The 21,048-nt window shown below is 49.6% G+C and overlaps 2 protein-coding genes across 8 annotated transcripts; one reads left to right on the top strand and one right to left on the bottom strand.

The window, feature by feature from the left end:
- Positions 1–4,473: 4,473 nt before the first annotated feature.
- Positions 4,474–10,457, top strand: LOC112548744 (zinc finger protein 572-like; the record flags this gene model as incomplete). The annotated part of the gene is made up of 1 exon (XM_025195336.1): positions 4,474–10,457. A coding segment is annotated over one exon (612 nt), but the record flags the coding sequence as incomplete, so codon positions are not given.
- A 43-nt stretch (positions 10,458–10,500) lies between these two features.
- Positions 10,501–21,042, bottom strand: LOC106723280 (oocyte zinc finger protein XlCOF6-like). 7 transcript variants are annotated; one of them, XM_025195341.1, is made up of 7 exons: positions 21,020–21,042; positions 20,388–20,714; positions 19,728–19,977; positions 17,031–17,215; positions 15,494–15,620; positions 13,126–13,239; positions 10,501–12,138 (listed from the first exon to the last, which is right to left on the bottom strand). In XM_025195341.1, exons 2-7 carry the CDS (start codon positions 20,622–20,624, stop codon positions 10,640–10,642), a joined length of 2,412 nt encoding a protein of 803 aa, XP_025051126.1. In that variant the 5' UTR covers positions 20,625–20,714; positions 21,020–21,042; the 3' UTR covers positions 10,501–10,639. The 7 variants fall into 7 exon arrangements, with proteins under 7 accessions (XP_025051126.1, XP_025051122.1, XP_025051123.1 ...); XM_025195337.1 differs by lacking the exon at positions 21,020–21,042 and having other exon boundaries at positions 20,388–20,981; XM_025195338.1 differs by lacking the exon at positions 21,020–21,042 and having other exon boundaries at positions 10,501–12,135; positions 20,388–20,981.
- Positions 21,043–21,048: the final 6 nt, after the last annotated feature.

Below are 21,048 nucleotides of genomic sequence, written 5' to 3'. Positions count from 1 at the left end.
AGGCTGTACAAAAACTGTTTCCTGCCTGCATTGGGTAAAGATCTCAGTGCAGCTAAGATAATACTAAGGACTAATAGCTTATTTTATATTGGGAAAGAGCCTTTTCTGTCATTTAGTTTTGTAACTTGTTGGTAGTTACTAAAGCAAGCCATTCTGCTATTCATCAACCAAGTGTTGTGTCAATTCATAAAGTACTAGCTTAGACATTCAGTTTCTAAGTGCAACCATTGGTCCAATAAAAGATATCACCAAAACCCCCCCAGAAACTCTTGCTTCTCACTGGTTTATTACTGAATTTATGCCTCTAGGGCAGTGTTTTCCAACTTTTTTTATATTTGTGGACCCCTAAACAATCTCAAATGGAGATGCAGACCCCTTTGAATTGTGAGTGTGGGTATTCACATACTTTTGATTGATCACAGTCAACTTTCATGGACCCCTTAGACAGTCTGCGGTCCCCCAGGGGACTGCAAACCACAGGGTGAAAACCACTGTTCTAGCGCAGCATTTCTCAATCTGTGGGTTGCAACCCAAGTTGGGGTCACAAGCAGGGCCATCCCGGGGGGGTGGGGATCAGGGCAATTGTCCTGGGCCCTGTGCTTTGGGAGGCCCTGTGGAGCCAAGCTGGCTTCGCGTCTAACCACTTGCCACCCCCCTGCTGCCACCACTTCCGGGCCACACACAGACTGATTTGCCCCGCACCCTGCACCCTGTTACAGTTGTCTCTGATCAGAATATATGAAAGGATCATGAACAATCACGGAAAAACATGGAAAACGTAAATGTCACTTGAGAGTAATGTAGGGCCACATGTTGATACGGCTGTTAATTTGTTTCTGTTGCTATGGATTTCTGTCTTTAAAATTAAGACTATTGAACTGCTTTAACTTGTAGTGTGTAATAAGTCTGTCAATCATTGATCCTTCCAGATCATGGTGTACGCATGAGAGGTCACCCAGACCTGCGGTGCATATGCCTGGGCAGGAGTTTTTGCAGGGGTGGAGGCTGCCCAGACCCTCCATCCCCGCTTTAGGCCACTGAGACAGAATCCAAAGGCCAGACTGAGTCTAGGTTTGGTGCCTCCATGCCTGTATTTGTATAAGTATCCAAGAATTGCACCTGGGTCTCCTGTGTATCTGTGTTATATGTATTTTGGGGCCAAAATACTTGTGTGTTTTCTACTTAAACTATTTACTGGGTGGGACTGGTCACGGAGGTTTACAAATGGGTCGAGAGTACAAAAACAGTTGAGAACCGCTGCTCTAGTGCGTCCCTGCTCCTGGCTTTCCCCTAAACAGTCAAACCAGGGCATCCACAGGCTACAATGGGCCCCTGCAACTTTCCTGCCCAGCTTTGCTCCCGCCTTGCTCCTCTCCTTGCTTTTCCCCACCTGCCTCTGTACTGTCACTGCTGTCTCCGAGCTGGTCCTTAAGACACGGGCGGGTGGGGGAAGCCACCAGGAAGGAGGAGGGAAGATCTCAGCAGAGAGCTGGGGGGAAGACCCCGTGGCTTCAGTTTCTTGGAGGTGCGCTCAGGGAGGGCAAGAGGGTCCTGGCGGAGAGTGGTGGGGCAGCGGATTGGATCTGCATAGCCCCCAGAGCAGGGATGGATCCCAGCTTGGAGCCTGCTCCGGCAGCAGCCGAAGGGCAAAGGCAGGGGAGAGCCTGGCCCCGCTGTGGCTCCCGGCCTCAGAGAGGACCGAAGATGCTGCCTGAGAGCCTCCGAGCAGAGCAGCGCTGTTATCTGGCCTGGTCCGCCTCGTTGTCAGCGCCAGCCTCCATGTCCCTGGAGGGTCTGAGCGACTCCCATGGGAAAGATCCCCTTCTTGGGTAAAGAAATTTGGGAAGGCCACTGATGAGACACAGCCCAGGGTGTCCCCGGAGCCATTGCAGTCTGGCCTGTTCCTCTCCTGGCTTGTAGGAGTTTCAGTTAGGACAACCTCAAGGCTCCCCGTGAGCAGGCAAGTAGAGTTGCAGTGGGGGAAAAATCAGCTGCACAAACTCATGCCACTGCTTTTTGCCCTGGTGCACGCCTCTTGAATGTGGGGTTTGTGCAGGGAAAGATGCCCTGGGTGGGGCAGGGGAAGTTGGGGCAGCACCTAGCCTGGCCCCAGCAGCCTTACCTGGGGATCTCTGGCTCCACCAGTGGCAATCCAGGTGAGCAGAGCATGGTTGGTAGCTGGAGCATGGCTCTGACAGGCCAGGCTCTGGTTTTGGGTGGCGTACACTACCCCATTTTTTTTCCCGCATTCATTTTTGTTGATTTTGGGAGTTCCTTATATCTACATTTGGCTCCATGCTGCAAATATGCAGCATGGTGAACCAAATCACATGCACAGGGTGCATTTTGCAGCTCCTTTGAGCCGCCTCAAAACACGTGTGTGTGCCCATGTGTATGCAGCCCATCTGTTCAAGAAGCAACCTCTGTACCAGAGCAAAGGTACAGCCAAAAATAACTCCCCCCAACCCCTCTTTGGCCTGCTTGTGCTGGAGCCAGAATCTGGGTGCTGTGAAGCAGGAAGCGAGCACCCACCACTGAGACCCAAGAGAGGTGCCCCCTGCTTTCCCATCTGGGTATATGAATGGGGAAGATGTTGGTGCCCCTAGACTCTGTTCAGGATCTTCACCTCTTTTATCACCTTCTGGCCATTTGCTGAGTGAGAAATAGGAAGGCCCTCTTCCCTTCCTCATGTCCTAGGGGGAAGAAGGAGCACTCTGTCCTCCCCCAAGGCCTCCCAGCTGCTGGGAGTGGGGGAGAGGGAAAGCAGATTAGGGATTTTGCTCCTCTACTCCCCTCCCAGCTTCCCTTTTCTTGACCCTCCTTCCCCTTATGCAGTGGAGCTGGGGCTGGGGCTGCAGGTGCTGAGTTGGGGACTTTTGTGTTTTTAGGGACTGGGGGCATGGACAACTGGTGCCGCCTTAGTTGGGGGGACATGTGTCCCCCCACACCCAATCTTGCTGATGCATGGGTCCGCCCTCGGCCGATACCACCAACTGGGGGGAGGGGGTCGCTCTGCAGCCAATCGTGAGATGGCCGATCACTGCTGATCGCTGCAGCCACTTTTAGGAGCACTACGGTGCTCCACTCCCCAGCCGGCACTTGCAATAGGGGGGAACTGGCACTCCTGCCTGCTCCCTTTCCCCGTTGCTTAAGCGGTGAGCACGGCCAGTCAGGGGGTGCACCGGTCCTTTCACGAGGTGCACATGCATCCCCGTGCACCCACTATGTGTTGCCACTGGCTGGGGGTCTTCTAGGAGGTGGCTGTGTGGGGAGCAATCGCTGCTGAAGTCTGATCACAGAGTCTACTACAGTGCCATCATGCTGGCAAATTATGAAATGGTGGCCTTGTTGGGTAAAGGATCTTGTCTTCTGAGGTACTGGAAGCCGTGGGGTCTCTGATGTGCATAGTTTAGCTTCTGCTTAGGCTCTTCCGTGTCTGCTGTGTTTTCAGGAAAATAGGCCTCACCCTCCCCAGATGAAATTTGGGAAGACGTTCATCTCCCTTCACCGTGGGATGGGGCATTCAGAAGGTGCTTCATAGCTACACAGTCTCCAAGACTATTCCACGGTGCTTTGCTTGTTAACTGAGTCCTTATCTATGCCCTCTACTAACCCTGACCACATGCCACCTTGCTGCTTCAGTGTTTGCATGCTGACAGCTGATGTCTTGTGCAAGTTTAGCTCATGTAGAGTGCAATCTGTAAGAATGGAAAACTCCTGAAAGGGGCCATACCCATGCAGGATTCACTATTCACATTCCTGTGAACAATTTGACTTCAGGAAGAAGTAGATTGGCTTGCTGTTACTATGAGCAGCTTGCCCATACCCATGTGAGATATGCCAGCACCATGCTAGGCATAGAGTGATCCATCAAACCGAGACCTCTTCAGCTTAGTTAGCTCTGTAAACCCCCAATCAGACATTCACACAGCTCCTGAACACCTCCAATCACAGCTGGAGAGTAAACCTGGCCCGCACACGGGAACCAAAACTGCAGGTGGGACCAGATCCAGTAAGAGCAAATGCTATGGCATGGTACAGCTTAGCCAGGGGTTGAGAATATTCCTAGGTGCTATGGGTGCTGCTATTCTGGTCTAATGTTCCTGTATCTCAGGCAGTCTTTTGTCCCTGGCACAAAGAATAACTCGTTTCTGGATTTTCTGTGTCTGTTCCTGCAGGTGATGGGATGGAGAATGAAAAGGAGAGCCCACAACAGGAAGGGCTTGAGGAAGTTGCACTAAGTGAGATTTTATCACAGAGATCCAAAGGGGATTTTACGCAGAGCTGTCAGCAAGGAAAAGCAAGCGACAGTCAAGTGAGATCAGCAAGGCCAAAAAAAATAGGGGATAAATCCCTTAATAATGGGAAACTTTGCAGGGACCTTGCAGGAAGAAAAGCCCAGCAAAGAATCCAGCTAGGAGAGAAAAGAACCACCCGTTCTAAACACGGGGAAAATGGGAGTCGTAGATCTAACGTTATTGCACAACAGAAACTCCACTCTATGAATGCACTGACTGCGGGAAAAGCTTCAGCCAAAGCTCAAATCTCATTCTGCATCAGCGAATCCACACAGGAGAGAAAACCTATAATTGTCCTGACTGCGGGAAGAGCTTCAACCAGAGTTCAAACCTTGTGGTGCACCAGAGAATTCACACAAGAGAGAAACCCCATACGTGCCCCGACTGTGGGAAAAGCTTCATCCAGAGCTCAAACCTAACCACACATCAGAGAACCCATACGGGGGAGAAACAGTACATGTGCCCGGACTGTGGGAAGAGGTGTAGCGATCACTCAACTCTTGTTAAACATCAACGGACCCATACAGGAGAGAAACCATATCGATGCCCAGACTGCGGAAGAGGATTTAGTGACAGCTCAACCCGGATCCGCCATCAGAGAACCCATGTGGGAGAAAGACCCTATAAATGCCTTGACTGTGGGAAAAGCTTCAGTCTTAATTCAAACCTTATTACCCATCAGAGAATCCATACGGGGGAGAAACCCCATAAATGTGCGGAGTGTGGGAAATGCTTCAATCAGATTGCACATCTCAGTAAACATCAGAGACTCCACAGAGGACAGTAATTTGGATTTGGGAAGAAGCTTCATTCGGGGGCAAGCAGATTTGAAGGCTTTTATTGATAGTGCTGAAACATATACCCGAATACCATATTTTCAGATATACCATATGCCTCCCAAATAAGACACACGCCTTGTGGTTGGGAAGACAAAATTAACAAAAGATTTTTCCGGAGTTATTGCTGCATAAAACAAGGAAAGAACCAAATCTTCAGCTCATTCACTCTCCTTTTTCTGCTTAAGCAGCAGCTGAAACCCTAGCTGCTGCTTAATGCTGGTCTCCATGGCCAGATCTGCTATTTTGAAACAAGCTAAAAACTCACAAGGCTGTGAAATAGGAGAAGAGGACCTGGGTGTAGCTAAAAGACAGAAACATGGCCAGAAGAAAAGTTAATTTGACTGGTGGAACATCAAAGCTATTAAGAAGAAAACCTGATTGTTAGCACCTGTGGAGTGAAGAACAATGAGAAATAAGATCTTTACTATTCATGCCATCCAGGAAGAGCACACACCAACTACAGAGCTTCCTCAGCCTGACGAAGGGTTTTTAAATCTGAAAGCTTGCTAATTTTTTTTTTCCAACTATTTAAGTTAGTCTAATAAAAGATATCAGATTCACCCAAAGAACCTGGTCTGCCTGAGAAGTAAGAAGGCACTGAATGAAATATATTTAGACAGTTCAGAGCAAAACCAGGATACATTTGTTCTCCTGATTTGAAGTCTGATGTGAGATGTTTTGCAACACCGCTTTTCAAGCTTTTGCCTTTTTTTTTTGTTCTCTCCATTTTCATGCACAACTCTTGGTCACAGACTTGATTTCACAGAGCACAGGTCAAATTCATAGGGGACATCACATGATAAATCAGCATCCCCCAGCACGGTCCTTTGTATGTTATTTTTACCCTTTCTTCACTCTTTCAAATGAGAATGTAATGTTGCATGGACAGTGGAAAATTATACATGACCGTCAACACAAACACTAGTGGATACTTGTATGGAGGTTGAAGTCCGAAATAGGTTAGAGGAGAAATAGAAGTGGAAATAGAGTTGAAGTGGAAATGGAGGTTGAAGCAGAGGTTAGGGAAACTTCTCCCTAACCCTAACCCTTGGTTGAAGTGGAAATAGGTTGGAAGTTGAAGTGGGTGGAAATGGAGTTGGAAGTTCTTTCCTGATGCTCGCAGTGACAGGAGATACAGCCATGACCCTGGGTATGTGGGAGGTGGTGGGATAGAAGGTGAGGAATTGCAGGGTTTGCTTTTGAAAGCCAGGCAGCTGAGGCTAATAACTAATAGCTTGTTGCACTGGGGACAAGTGGAGACAGGAATTATCCTGTAAGCTTCAGGTGAAGCTCTTCCTGCATTTTAGGAGGCCATGGATGATGTCCCAAGGGTATTGTCAAGGAAATCTGGTTTCCTTCAAGGAAGATGAGCAGAGGTAAGAAGGAAGCAGAAGCAGTTAACAGACCTCACCAGCCTTGAAGAAGGCCAGGCCCCATTTTCAAAGCCAGAGGGAGATGAAAAGCTTAACAGCCCAGGTAGTGACTCCCAGCTGTCTACTGCACTCTTCTGTGGAGTGCGTGATAATGGTAATTGCTCTACGAATCCTCCTGAAGGCTGCTTTAGGGTGATCCAACTGGGGGCTAGCATGAAAAATAACCATCACCCACAGTGAGCAAGTCCCACCTTTGGGCTCCTTTGCAAGTGGAAATGTAGATATGATGGGGAACCAAAACTACAAAGCAACCTGGCCTGTTAGCTCGATTGGGGTTAAAACCTGGCCTGTTGCAGGAATTCAGAGGGGGATTTTCAGAAGCAGAGGGGAGAGTCCAAGGTCTGAGCCATGCTTGACCTTGCCTTGCAAAAGGGGGTCTGCTCCGTTAGTGGGGTTGTGAGGCTGTGCTTCTTTCAACCTCTCTGCACCTCCAAATATAGCCCAAAGGATTCAGGCCCTGCCTACAAAACAGGGAGCTTCTTCCTGGCTGTGGACAAACACCTCTGTATCAGCTCCCAGGATGATGGTGTGGGGGGGAAACAGCGACTGCTGTCTTTAATGGGTGAATCTCATCTGGTCTTTATGCAGGTAAGTGCCATTTAGCTGCCAGTTTTGGCACTAGGCTGTATTTAGATTCTGTTTCCACCTGTGGAGGAACAGCTGGCCAGGTGTGTGCTTAACTACTTGAGAAAGGGGTGGCAACTTCTCCCCCATTTTGATCCAAGGGTCTAGTGGTTAAGGCATTTGCCTAGGAACTAGGAGGCTCTCTGAGCCTGGAGTTGGAAGAACCCAGCTAGAGTAGGTTGGGACAAGGCTGTGTACCCTCCACCCAGACAAGGGTTTACCATCCAAATCCCTCTATGTCCTCTAGGGGCAGCCTCCTTGTCAAATCATAACATTAAGGCATGCCAGTCCAGTCCAGGTAGGAACCATTTCCCCTCATACCCCTCCCAAGTATCCCTCCCAGTATGGGGCTGTGTCTCCTGCCCTTCCCTCCCTCCCCTCAGTGAGGAGAAGGCAAAGTGCTACCTGCCACCCTGGGCTGGGGAGGGACCATCATCACCTTCAGAGAATTATCCCCATGCTGAGGGTTTTAAAGCCCTTCTGTTGTAAAGGAACCAGCAATGCAAAGAGAAAGGGTTTTGTTTAAAACAGCCTTAAAGGAAAGGAGAAAAAACCCCATCCCAAAATAAATGTTTTCCTTGTAAGGCAAACCCCCACCCCCCAGCACCTAATGACATGAGTGGCCAAGGGTGAACTTCAAAGGGCTGCAACTGTGTTCATTTATGTTGCATTTTTCCCGGTCTCTGGAAGCAAGGCCCTTCTCTGCATCTTCAGAAGAGATGGGTTTTTTGTTTTTTTCCAGGCCTGCTCACCCCTCAGCTGGTAATCTTTTCAAAGGGCCCTTCCCCTTTGAGGCAGAGCCACAGAGACCACCTACCCTAATCAGCCATTCATTTCTGCCTCAACCCCCTGCCAAAGATGGGCTTTGTTGTAGACCAGGGGGGTTCACACCTTTGTGCAGAGGAGTCGTAATGGATGTGCGTGACTTGACAGTGAGTCACTGCTCCAGACTCATTATCATTAGGGTACCGGCATGTCTCGCCGTACAGCCAGCGACCCTGGGCCTGTTGCACTAAGTGCTACACACACACCAGCAAAGGTGTCCCTTGCCCCTAGTGATCAGCACTAGAATAGCTCTGACCACCTTTTTTTCTCTGCTTACCCCAAATCCTCCCACCCGCACAGCTGAGTCCAGAGACAGGTTGGGGGAAAGGTGCCTACAGTGGATGCTCAATATAGCCATGGAGGGGCACAGGTATTCAGGCTAGCAGCTGTTGTGAAGGCCGATTTTCATTTGAGGAGGCATCTGTCACGGAGCAAAACTAACAGTGTGCAATTCGGATCACCAGGCAAAGAGTTTGGAAATAAGGGTAACTCAAACCAACAGTTGGGACGAAGAGTTTGCAAGTGTCCCTGATCACTTGTTATTGTTGGGGTCTCAGCAGCCCAGGCCTTGAGATGATGTTAATCCCCTCAGCCAATGTTAGAAGATGGGGGTCATGGGGACCCATTTATCCTGTCACCATTGGGACAGACCCCAGTTACCCAACTGGGAGTGTGGAATAGTGAAGTGGAAAGTTTGGATAGGGATGATCCTGGCTCAGGAAGGTTGATCTACATGTGCCCTAGGTGAGGGGAAGGATGCGGATGGGTCACAGGGCAGAAACAGGATTGACTAGAAAGGGTAAGGGTGAAAAATTTCTTATCAGCAATTCCTGCAACTCAGCTGGTCCAGTCCTCACTGCCTCCACGTCACCCCCTCCTCCTGGCTGCCTCTCTCCCTCCTGGGCAAGGGGGGTCTTTCCCTTTTAGATGAGGACCAAAGATGCTCAGATTTTTCTTCATTTGCACATTTTGCTTTGGAGGGCAAAATACAGTTTTATGGGACATATTCCCTTGTGTTACATGTATGTTTTTCTGCTCTACCCTTCCTCCCTAAAAAAACCCCTTTACTGATTTTCATAAGATTTTTTTATTCGCGTGGTTTTCAGCAAAACATTTTGTGAAGTTAATTTTGCCTGGAAACACTTATTTTTTTTCTTTGCAAAAGACACTTAAAAAATAATAAGAAGAAAGAAACAATACATATGTATATGTAAGCAGTGTCCCCCATTCTGGCTTTACATCAGTATTTTTTTAGAGGAAAGTCAGAAAATAAAATTAAATTAAAAGCAATTTAAAAAAAAGCTATTAAAGCATATTTTAAAATATAACAAATGTACAAGAAACAGTAGGCATGCTTTGCACCCCTGCAGTCTAAAGTTTTGGGCAAAGCAGTTCCTTGATAACATGCCCTTGGCTGTTCCCCTTCCTGGGGTATCCTGTGTCCTGAACGTAACGACTGAAGCCTTTATGGATCCCCCTCGATGCCCACAAATTTGTGTGTGTGAATGAAATGGAGATGATTTTTCCACAAAACACTCCTGACTTTAGCCAAAGCACGAACCAAAAGACACAGAGGAAACATTTCCCAGAGACTGGAGAAGGCAGGAAAAGTCTGATGGAGGGCTCAGAACAGAAAAGCAGCCTAGAAAGTCTCAAAAAAGCAGCAAATCCTTACGATGCTGTGAAAGAGGGCAACTTTCCCCTAATCCCTGTAGGCCTTTCACAAGCTGCCTTTCCCCCATCACTGCAGACCCGTGCCAATGCCTCCCCCCCAGGCAACAGTTTTGGGTGCTTAGGTAATGAGAATGGCTGCAATGGTCTGATGGTTGTGGGGGGACAGAGGACAATGAGAGGGGAGGGGAAGGGCCACTGCTAGGGGATTATGGAGCAAAAGTAGGCATCAGATCCTGTAGGGATACAGATGTTACAGGAGTCCAAGCAGTGCTGGGGGGGTTAAAAAGGAAAACGGGGTTTGGGGAGGTGGTGTGCAGAAAGGGGATGTGGGCTCTAGGGCAGAGACAATAGGCACTGAGCCTGCAGGTGCCTGGGGTTCCCTTGCCTTTACCCAGTATGTCAGCCAGGGACACCTCTGCCACCAGTGTGCTCAGCACTGAGGAAATCCCATGCACAGCCATGGGGCAGGAAGTCTAGATCACTCCCTTATCCAACAGGGGCTCTCACCATGAGCAGTAAAAGGCATGGGATGGGGGTGGGGAAGAGCTATTTTCTCTATCAGAGAATGCTTAAGGGCTGATTGGGGGTTACAGTGGACAATAACTTGAATAGGATTCAACAGTGTGCTATAAAGAACATTTTCACAGTAAGGGTTGCCAGAACCTGGAATGGGCTTCCAAGGGAGGTGGTGCTCTCCCCTACCCTAGGGGGTCTTCAAGAGGAGACTGGACAAGCACCTAGCTAGGATTGTGTGACCCCAGCACTCTTTCTTGCCCAGGGCAGGGGGTCAGACTCGATGACCTACTGAGGTCCCTTCTGACCCTAACATCTATGAGTGAATCTAGTTGCCAAGAAGGCTAACAGCATACTGGGCTGCAGTGGTAGGTGTGTTGCCAGTAGGTCAAGGAAAGTAATTATTCCCCTCTATTCAGAAGTGAGGCGACATCTAGGGACAGTGGTACAGCTTATCCCTTGTGTGCATGCGCTGGTGACTCATGAGCATTGACCTCTTAGTGAATCCCTTCCCACACTGGCTGCAGAAGAAGCGTTTCTCCCCTATATGAGTGCGAAGGTGATAGGTGAGTTTGGAGCTCTGCGTGAAGCTCTTCCCACACTGGCTGCATTGGAACGGCTTCTCGCCTGTGTGCACACGCATGTGACGTGGGATTGTTGATTTCCTGGTGAAGCTCTTCCCACACTGGGGGCAAAAAAATGGCTTCTCCCCTGTGTGCACACTCAGGTGAGTTGTGAGTGAAGAGCTGTTGCTGAAGCTCTTCTTACACTGGGTGCAAGAGAATGGCTTCTCCCCTGTGTGTATGCGCAGGTGAATGGTGAGGTTGGAGTTATATGTGAAGCTCTTCCCACAATAGATGCAAGAAAATGGTTTTTCTCCTGTGTGCACACGCAGGTGACTCATGAGCGCAGAGCTGCTACTGAAGGTCTTTTTGCACTGGCTGCAAGAGAATGGCCTCTCCCCCGAGTGCACGCGCAGGTGACTTGTGAGCCCAGAGCTGTTCCTGAAGCTCTTCTCACATTGACTGCAGGCAAAGGGCTTCTCTCCCGTGTGCACGCGCAGGTGACCTGTGAGTGTTGATCTCCTGTTGAAGCTCTTCCCACACTGGGTGCAATAAAATGGCTTCTCCCCTGTGTGCATGCGCAGGTGTTGCATGAGTGCAGAGATGTCGCCAAAGCTCTTCTCACACTGGATACAAGAGAATGGTTTCTCCCCCGTGTGCACGCGCTGGTGCCGTGTAAGCTGGGAGTTCTGTGTGAAGCTTTTCCCACACTGGGTGCAAGAAAATGGCTTCTCCCCTGTGTGCACGCGCAGGTGTTGCATGAATACAGAGCTGTCAGCAAAGCTCTTCTCACACTGGGTACAAGAGAATGGTTTCTCCCCCGTGTGCACACGCTGGTGCCGCGTGAGCTTGGACTTCTGTGTGAAGCTTTTCCCACACTGCATGCAGGAGAACAGCTTCTCTTCTGCATGCACACACATGTGGCTTTGAAGGTGATCCCACCTAGTGAAGCTCTTTTTGCACTCAGCGCAGCAGTATATCTGCTCCCCTGTGTGCATCTCCTGGTGCACTTGGAGGTCACTTAAGGAAACAAAGCTCTTCCCACACTCTGAGCAGCAGTGAGGGTGTTCCTTCGAGTGCTCATTGAGAGGGCATGTATGGTGGAAGTTGTCCCCACGCTCAGCACAGGCCTGGACATTCTCCCTCTGGTGGGTCCCAAGTTCCGCATCATCCCCAAACTTCCCACTGGGCTCTCCACATATACTCAGGTCTCTCTGCCCTTCAAATCCTTCCCTGCTCCTTTTGGTCTCCACTGGTCTCTCTTCTTGTTGGGAAGGGAGCTGGTTTCCAGTTTGAAACAGATTCAGGTTGGCAGGCTCTTCCTCGTGATGCTGCTGCTGCTCATCTCTGCCCAGTGACTCAGCATCTGCTGGGTGGAGACAAGAACCCAGAAATTAGTCCCTGTCCAACTGATGAAGGGAAAGATCTGGTATTTCCCCATGCTGGGATGTGCCCCAGACACTGGATGGGCCTAGGTACCTCTGTGAAAACAAGGGGTCCAAATGCCTGTGCACTCTGGGTCTCTGGTCTCACACCTTGTATACCCTGTGCTCCAGTTATGAAGCAGAACATGGGTGATTCTGGTAGAAACAAGGCACTTGTATCCCCCAGCTGTGAAAGCTTGTGAATCCCAACTACACCAAGCAGATACTTCATACTGCTGGAAGCACTGATTGAACACTGCCTTTATTCCCCTGGCTGTCACACAGGGGAGGGACAGAAATTCCACTCAAACTAAGCAACAGGACTGGTCGCAGCAGGAAGCAGAGCACCAGCCTCTCTATAGCCCCATCCCTAATACCCCCTGCAGGGTTTCTGCCAACTCTGACAGCTGCCATGGGGAAATTCAAACAAGTTCATGCCCTGCCAGAGGGTACAACAGAGGTATGGCCACTTTGGATTGGGCTATCGGTTCTTGCACTGCTGAGGGAAGATGGAAATTTAAACTCATGGTACCCCAGGGATACCAGATTTGTGACTCAAATCAAGACAGCAAGCTAGGCTTTGTCCCTAGCATGTTAGTACTTCTCTATGGACAGCCCCTTTCTTCCATGACAGAAACACTTGCCAATATACCTCCTTAAGAGGAGGATCTGAAGGGCTGAACGCAGATTACTTGCCTAAACAAACCTAATAGGGGAAGAAAAAAGAATCAGTTGCCCATCCTGCATCACTGGAATACAAGGAATGGATATACACACCTGCCTAGACAACACAGATCTGGCCAAGTTGCATGATGTCAGGACTTTGTGGGAGCAACTTAAGGCAAGTGTTCAGGTTTCCAGCTCCCCCTATGTGTTGAGAGGTTCTGAGCTGAGGTGTGGGTGGAAGGAGGTCAGGGAGTTTCAAGACTCACCTGGAGTCAAGTCCTCAGAAAACAAGTTTTCTCCAGCTTCCTCATCACAGATCCAGAGCTCCATCTCACCTTGCTGGATGCGGCAGATTAGGTCTGGTGTGGGACCTTGATATCCTGTGTTGGGGAGTGTATAGAGGTTGGTTATTCCACCATCCAGTTCCCAATTAGGACTTGGAGAAAGGATCCAATGGATTCAAATATTCTAATGGGGACTCAAGGGAGGACACTTAGGAAGAAGGGCATTTCAGCTGGTGTGGGAGCTGTGTATGCTGTTCTGGGGAGTGTAGAGAGGGGGGTTATTCCACCATCCAGTGCCTGATTGGGATTTGGAGAATGGATCCAATGAACTCAAATATTTAATGGGGACCCAGGGGAAAAGGAAAGGAGGATGTTTAGAATAAAAGAGAAACCACGACAAGCAGAAATCTTTAACAGAGTATCACCTTGGCCATCTAAGTAAGTGGAATGATGGTCATATGAAGTATAAAGCATCAACCCCTCAGAAGTATATAAAGGGTAAAAAGTTTACAGTGGCCCCTTGGAAAGTAGGCAGAGATGCAATGCTCTGTGTTGTGTAAGGAGGAAGAAAGAGAATGCTGTTATAGATTTTCAAGATATTCATTTGAAAAGAGAGATGATGAATATACTCATAGCCATCTATCCAACATGTCTTATTAGGGTAATTCCAGGTGAAAAAAATAGAAATATTTGCAGTAGTTTTTGCACTGATGAGTCTTGCAAGTAAAAAGTCAATGACAGGCTGAGGACAATGAAAGCCTGTTTACGGGAGAGAGAGGAATTCATTTTGGCACTGCATAGAAAAGGATAATGTTATAAGAACTGTAGAGGCAACTATAGCAACCTTTCCATCCAACGGGTGGATCCTTACGTGAAATGATGCATAGACGCATATGTACTGAAGATACAGGCTGTTTGCATTAGGGATATGGATTAAAGGAGGAAGACGATACATTTTTACAAAATGAGAATGCCCACAGTAGGGTACACTGTTCAACCCAGGTTCCCAGGAATAGAATGATGATAAAATCACCTCCAGAAAAGATTGTCATTCAGTAAAAATAGTCTGCAGGATGACTACAAGGAGAGATATAACCAAACCATACCTTGTGAGAGCAACATGGTCCCATAGAGTATCAAGCCTGCTCACTTTGGGCTATTCTCAAAGGTAAAATAAAGAAAGAGACTATCAGGGAAAGGATATTGGACATTACTGCTGGAATACAGCTTATAAACGGAAAGCCAGGTCTTTGCAACAAAGTTGACCAACAGTCTTATAATACAGAGAGCTTAATGCAGATTCACTTTGGGATTCAGGGAAGGTATATTTATTTGCACTTGCCGAAGATGTATTAGATGAAACCCAAGCACATCAGAAACACAAGGTGGGAAATGGAGGTATCAAGAGATATTGAAGAAAATAGAGAAGTCTTTGGGAAGACACAAAAGTTGATTTGGACCAAGTCATTTATGCAGAAACGACAGCTACAAAATAGCAGTATCAAGAGTAGCAGCACTGAAAGGCTTGTATAGAAAACTGAACATTAGAGAAGATGAAAAAATAATTGATAGGCTAGCTTAAATCCACAATGACTAAAAAAAAAAAAAAAAAGGGGGGGGGGGGTGGAAGACTTGGATAATGTTGTGTCCAATGCTATTAGTGATGAGAAAAGTGGATTAACATATGATCAAATACAAAGCGTGTATTCTGAGATTTTGTTGAAAGGAGAATGTCCCAGAGAACATTTGCATCCATTGATGCTGTAAATGAAATTGAATTTGCAGCTGACAGTGCAGAGGAAATCAGGAAAGCAGTAAATAAATGAACAAATGAACTAACAAAAGGGAAATGAAAGTGAAGAAAGAAGTTAAACAGTAGTTTCAAATACTCAACCATAGGAAGTTCCTGAAGCATTAGGAGATGAAGGTAAATGGTGGTTCTGCACTTAATGAAGGAAACCGTACAAGATAGAAGACTTGAAATGAATGGTGACTAAGTATAATATTGCTTTTGCCTTCCAACAGAAAGGGAGTAACTATCGAAGTTCTGATGACAGGAGAACAAAAATGATTTAGCCACCAATTCCAAACTGATGATCAATTATTGCAGCCAGACTCAACATGAACACATAGATCAGGTATAATCATTTTGGCTTGAGAAAAGTAAAAAGAGTGTCACTAATCAATAAGGAAAGTCCTGAAAACAATCAATTGGCCTTCAGATATCTGACAAAAAAAGCATTTGTGCAGACCCCCAAGGAAGATTTTTAGTGGAGGTTGAGAAAGCAACCACTAGAAAAGGACACTTGACTACAGCTCTGGGTAGGGGAAAAAAGAACCTGAAATTTACCCAGGGAAACAAGGGCTCGGTAATTCCTCAGCATCTGGTCCTGGTAAAGCCCCTTGTCTCCAGTTTCCAGCAGCTCCCACTCCTCCTGTGTGAAGTACCCAGCCACTTCCTCAAAGGCCTCCAGGAGCTGCAGTCACAAGCATTACACCATCAGTGTCTCCTTCTCCACCCTCCTCCAGCCTAAACAAATCTAGATCTTACTCCTCAGCTGATACAGCTGCTCCAGCAAAGGGTCTGGCATGGAAACAGCTCTAGGGACAGAACAGCACGTTTGTCTGCTTTAGCTCACGTCATCCAGGGAGTCGGCGCAGTTATTCCCTCTGCCAGTATACGCTGTGCCTATAAGGGAGTACTGGTGTACGGATGGCAGTACGAGACTGCAGTCCAGGTGCCATGAGTGTACCCTGGGGAAGCTGTTTTCATGGCAGTGACTCACAGAAAATGCCCTGCTTCGGAGGGGGACCCTGGGAATTCACCCCGCTCCACCAGACACAGCCCAGGAAACGGTGGCTTTTGGTGCAGTCAGGAGTCTTCTCTTTCCTCCATGAGGCTCTGGGCTGGAGAGCTCCCAGGAGATTTACTGACCCACAAAACACAGGGAACCTCCCTGCTGCTGTCCTACATGATATGGGACTGCTGCAGCCATCCCTGTTGTGTCTGGCCATGGAGTGGAAATGAAGGGCAGGGGAAGAAATAAAGCCAGGAAGGGGGAATGAGGATTCCCCATGGCCTGCGCTGGGATGAAAAAGGCAGGACTCAGTGGAAACTCAGCCTGGAAGCAGGAGAAAGTGGGGGGACATTCCAACTTCATGTACAGAGACAAGGATATTACAGCTCCCCAGATCACAAAGTGTCCATTTTCCTTGGGCACAAGTGAGACCTGCAGGCTTGGAGGGGGGCTTTCTCCAGATATAAGCAACTCTGGGAATTTTTCCTTGATCCCAGTTAAGGTACTGGCACAAGGGGACTGAGATTCATTTCCCTTTCAGGCAAGTTGATCCTCCAGGACTCAGGAACACTGCTCACTCCTAGCAAACTGTCAGCTCATCATCCTGTCCTGGCACTGGCTGGGCTGGAGAGACGCCGCGGTACTTCGGTGCAGAGCCCCTCCATGCTTCTCAGGGAGAACCTGATGGACTCAGCTGAGGAGACCCTCACCCCATGCTCCCTGGTGCTGGCTGGGTGCCACAGAGGGTCCAGAGGAGCTCCCTCCTGGGACCCCAGTCTCAAAATGCTCTCCTGAAGTACCCCTCAGAAGAAACTGAGATAGCACTTCCAGAGGCAGGGAGTGCTGGATCCACTGGTGCTGAGGGCAGTACTTCTAGTCCAAGCCCCCCAGGCTATCTGTACTTGGCAGCCAGTTCCTGCTTCCCCTCAGGCCCTCCCTCGTGGCTTGGTGTGGATGCAGCCTCTCTTGCTAACAAAGCTTTCTCTTGTGGCTCTTTAGGTCTTTCCATGCCTCTGGCTCTTTCCCACACCCAGAACTCTTGCTGAGCTTTGGCCTGGCACCACATTCTCACTCCACTGCTGCCTGTACCTTGCTCACGGTCATGTTCCCTCTGTGCTGTGGGCACCTGCTCTGCTTCTTACACACTTGGCTTGGCTCAGGTGTCAGGAGTTCCCTCTCCCCAGATCTTCCTGGGGATGGCCTCAGCAGTTCCAGGTGTACAGGCCTTTCCTCAGGAGTCTTCTCCTCAGCTGTGCTCAGGTTTCCTGCACCTGCTGGGAGGGGAGGAGCATCAAAAGGCTGTTCTAGTGAGGCCTACATTGATCAATACACAGAGATACTGCTCTCACAAAGGCTTTGCTAAAGCACTGGCCAGAGCAGGTGTGATCAGCAAACCTGCCTGACGCATAAGCTCCTTGCATAAGCAAAAACTTGGCATTTAGGCCAGAGGATCAGCAGAAGAGATGGCTATACAAGTTAGAGAATAGTTCATGGCACAAGTTGGCTCAAGATAGTCAAGTTATTGGTGGAATGTAACATGTTTTGACCATTGTATAAAAGGTGAATTAGAAATAAAAGGAACTTTGTGGCCTAGGGGTGCCTGTGCGGTGTTGTGCCAATACTTCGTCATGGGTGTACACACGTTAATACCTTGTCTGTCAGAACAGAAGTGTGTTAGGACCATGCCTTGCAGATAAACTTGGCTGAGCCATGGTCACCAAACCAAGCCTGTGGTTGTTATTTAAGACAAGATTGGTGTTGGGATATCATGGCAGTGACTTTTGCCAGCACCGCATTCCCCGACACTGCTGACCCTACCATGCATTCAAATTCAAGCTAGACAGAAACCAGGTATAAAGCGGTTACAAGTTTTCAAGCACAGACTTCCAAAGTAGTTGGCTCTTTTTATAGCTAGCTGAATGTATTGCATGATTAACCAGTAAATTGTATAATGTATAAAACATGAGGCAGGGCCCTTCAACACTGACAAAAAAATTGATTACATCCAACAAAGACGGCAATGACAACACAAATTAGCCCTAGTGCCACGGGCAAAGGCAAAGCCCTGCTAGTGTGTGCCTCAGTCAGTCCCCAGGCCTCAGTGTATGAGGAAGATGGAAAAATCAAATCCCACAAGTCTTTTAAGGCCCCTGCTACACATTGCATATATTATGGAATGGACTGGTCAATCGCACAATAAATTTACATCAGCTACATGTGCAAGGTAAGACCAGTCACATGAGCAAAGTAATTATCAATTGGTGAATTGTGCCATAAATTTAGACCAGCCACACATGCAAAGTCATTATCATGTGATATAAATGACCACCCAGCTATCAAGAGAGCCAACCAGATACAATGTTAGTGCTTGTAAATGTGTAATAACTCTATAACTGGCTACTATCCAGCTTTCATTTAAACGTATAGCAGGACCCTTCTAATAGATCTCCACAGCCATGAAGCTGGAGATGAGCCCCAGTGACAGTGCCTTTGCTCAGAATGGCAAACACAGTCATCACTCCATGTAGGAGATACAATGGGGACCTTGGTGCTGCACCAGGATCCACACTGCACAGGAGAATGAGGGAACCAACAGGGCCACTTGCTCCAGGGGCTGAGGGGGCAGAAGAACAGAAAAGTTGCTGAATCGACCCCCAACAAAACACGTGAGCAGACAAGACTTTCCCACTGACAGGAGGTGCCTCCTGCTGCTGGAAAGGGCAGAACCACCACCTCTTATCTGCCCCTAGCAAAGAGTCTCATCTGGGGAAGCAGTCCAAGGACCTTTCATCTGCTGACAAGCCCCAGGTCTCCTCTGTGTCAGGGGAATCTGCAACGGGACAGAGGCCCGGGGTTAACTGTAAATAAAAACTAGCCCAAAGTCGCTAGAAAAGCCCATTACCTGCACATCTGCACCAGCCCATTCTTAGGCACAGATGGTTCATAGCGGGCCCAAGAGAGGAGTGCCTGGGACCCCAGCATTGATAACGGTCACAGCAGTGCTCAGTACAACCACAAAAACTGCCTGTATCTGCTCCCAATGAGGCCTTGCATCGCCACTGAATTTGCTAAAGAGCCATTGGCTGGTTAAAGGTGAGCAAAGCTGCTGCAAATTTTGCCCAAATGAAAACATTGCCAAGGACAGCAAGAAAACAGCATATGGAAAGAGAGAAGCATGAGAAGGAAAGCCTGCTTGTTAGGGTGTATTCATATAAACAAGGGTATAGAAAAATATCCAGTGGTGAAAACAGAGTGATGCAAAAAACCTGTAAGAGGCCAGTAGCAGCAGCAACTGTCATGGGGTAAACGATGAATATGCAAGTAACTAAAGTCATAATAGACTTTGAAAACAAAGGGGTGTTGGACTACTAGACTGCTGGGCTACTAGACAAAGCCCCTGAATGTCTCAGCAAGACCCTGGACTGTCTGATCAACAGGACGTGGGAGCAAGACTTGCTGGCAAGGTGACTGGTGTATTTCTAGGTATGGGAGGGTGCGCTAGCTGCTGAATGAAACTACGCAAGGGCAGAGGAAACTCCTGCCTTTGGAGCATTCTCTCTCAAGATCCCACTGGTTTCCCAGTCCCAGGTCTCAGGGTAACATGAGGAAGATAGGGAACCTTATCATTGGATGTTGCTGTCACACTGGAGCTGGCTGGGGACAGAAATCGAGGCCCTGTCACCACACAGACTTGCAGGGAGAGACCCCAGCCCCTCATTATGGGGGCTGAACATTGGCATCTGGGCCCCACAGTACCTCTCTCTACCCAGGCCCCTGGCATGTTACCTGGCTCTTCATGGGGTGGGGGCTCCTCTCTGGGGACACGAGGCAGCTTGTCCTGGGGCTCTGGGGTTTCACCCCATCCTGCCTGCTCCAGTGGCATGTACCCGGGATGGGGCTGTGGCTGTTCTGGCCAAGAGCAGACAGATTCTCTCAAGGTCCCAGGTCCCTCCATGTCCTCGACCTGCCTGTCCACCGTGACCTGGAGACAAGACAACCACATCGCTGGGAGAGATGGGACTAGGAGGAAGCAGCCCTGGACACACGGAGACAGGGAGGCAACATTGATGGCCAGGGTGAAACTCTCTCACTTGGAGCGTCTCACCCTCCACCAGCCCCAGCCGAAACCCCTCAGACAGGGCCCCTGCCTCAGCACAGGCCTCCGTGTTATGCTCCTGCTCCCAGCTTGGTATCCCCTGGGGCAGGATGTCCAGAAACTGCTCCAGCACCAGCAGCTCAGGCGTCTGCTCCTTGTTGCAGCACTGGGGCTGCAGCCAGAGCTCCCGCAGGTGGCTGCAAACTTCCCGCTGCCCCTTGGCTGCCTGGGAGCAGACACCCCAGGCCGGGGCACTGACAGGGCCACACTGGACATCACGACCCCAGCACGGACACACTCAACTGACAGGGCCACACTGGACATCACGACCCCGGCAGGGACACACTCCCCTGCCAGTGCTGGATGGGCCCCTGCAGTGGCTCCCGCTTGACCTCTTGTGGTGCCACCCATCTCGGGGACACTCTGCCTGTCCCAGCCTGGACAGCATGAGGGGCTTTCCCTGCCCTCTCAGCTCCCGCCTGGGGCTTGGGGCCAGCTGGGTCCTGCTTCTCCATGGCCGCCAGAGGCTGCAGCAGCGCTGGGAAGGGGGAGCCCTTGGCTGGTGCTAGCTTCAGCTCAGCAGCCATCTTCTCTGCCTCACCCCAGCCTGGGCCTGTGCGCTCGCTCTCCCACGCCCGCGCCCAGCACCGTTCAGCAGCGCCCGGGCTCCTGGCAGCCTGCGGGAAGGAGACAACAGGGTTTGTCGTGTGATGGGGAGCGAGGCTGTCGCGGATCCAGCGCCCGGCAGCCAGCCCCAGCCCCAGCACCCCCGGCATGAGCCGCGCCAAGGGGCCGCACGGTGCTGGCCTCTCCTGACACGGGGCAGGGAGAGGGGCGCAGACCCCGGCACACCGCCCTGAGCCCCACGAGAGCCCAGCTGCGGGTGCCCCTCGCCCCCTGCCCTGCCCTCCCCCGGGCCCAGCCAGCGCCCCTCACTCCTCCACCTGGACCTGCAGCCCCCTGCCCCACCAGGGCGCCTCACCCCTGACCGCAGTCCCTGGTGCCAGCCCT

This window comes from Alligator sinensis, unplaced genomic scaffold (genome assembly GCF_000455745.1).
Source record: "Alligator sinensis unplaced genomic scaffold, ASM45574v1 scaffold719_1, whole genome shotgun sequence".
In the NCBI taxonomy this organism is placed as follows: domain Eukaryota; kingdom Metazoa; phylum Chordata; order Crocodylia; family Alligatoridae; genus Alligator; species Alligator sinensis.
This window is presented reverse-complemented; position numbering and strand designations above follow the sequence as displayed.

Bases quoted from the DNA above. Each gene is read 5' to 3' on its own strand.
- LOC106723280 (XM_025195337.1), bottom strand. From the start codon at position 20,813: ATGCCGGGGGTGCTGGGGCTGGGGCTGGCTGCCGGGCGCTGGATCCGC. The intron at 17,216-19,727 runs GTAACATGCCAG...CTCCCCTCCCAG, and splicing joins CCCACCCCATGAAGAGCCAG to CAGGTGCAGGAAACCTGAGC. The intron at 15,621-17,030 runs GTACAGGCAGCA...TTGTGACTGCAG, and splicing joins GGAACATGACCGTGAGCAAG to CTCCTGGAGGCCTTTGAGGA.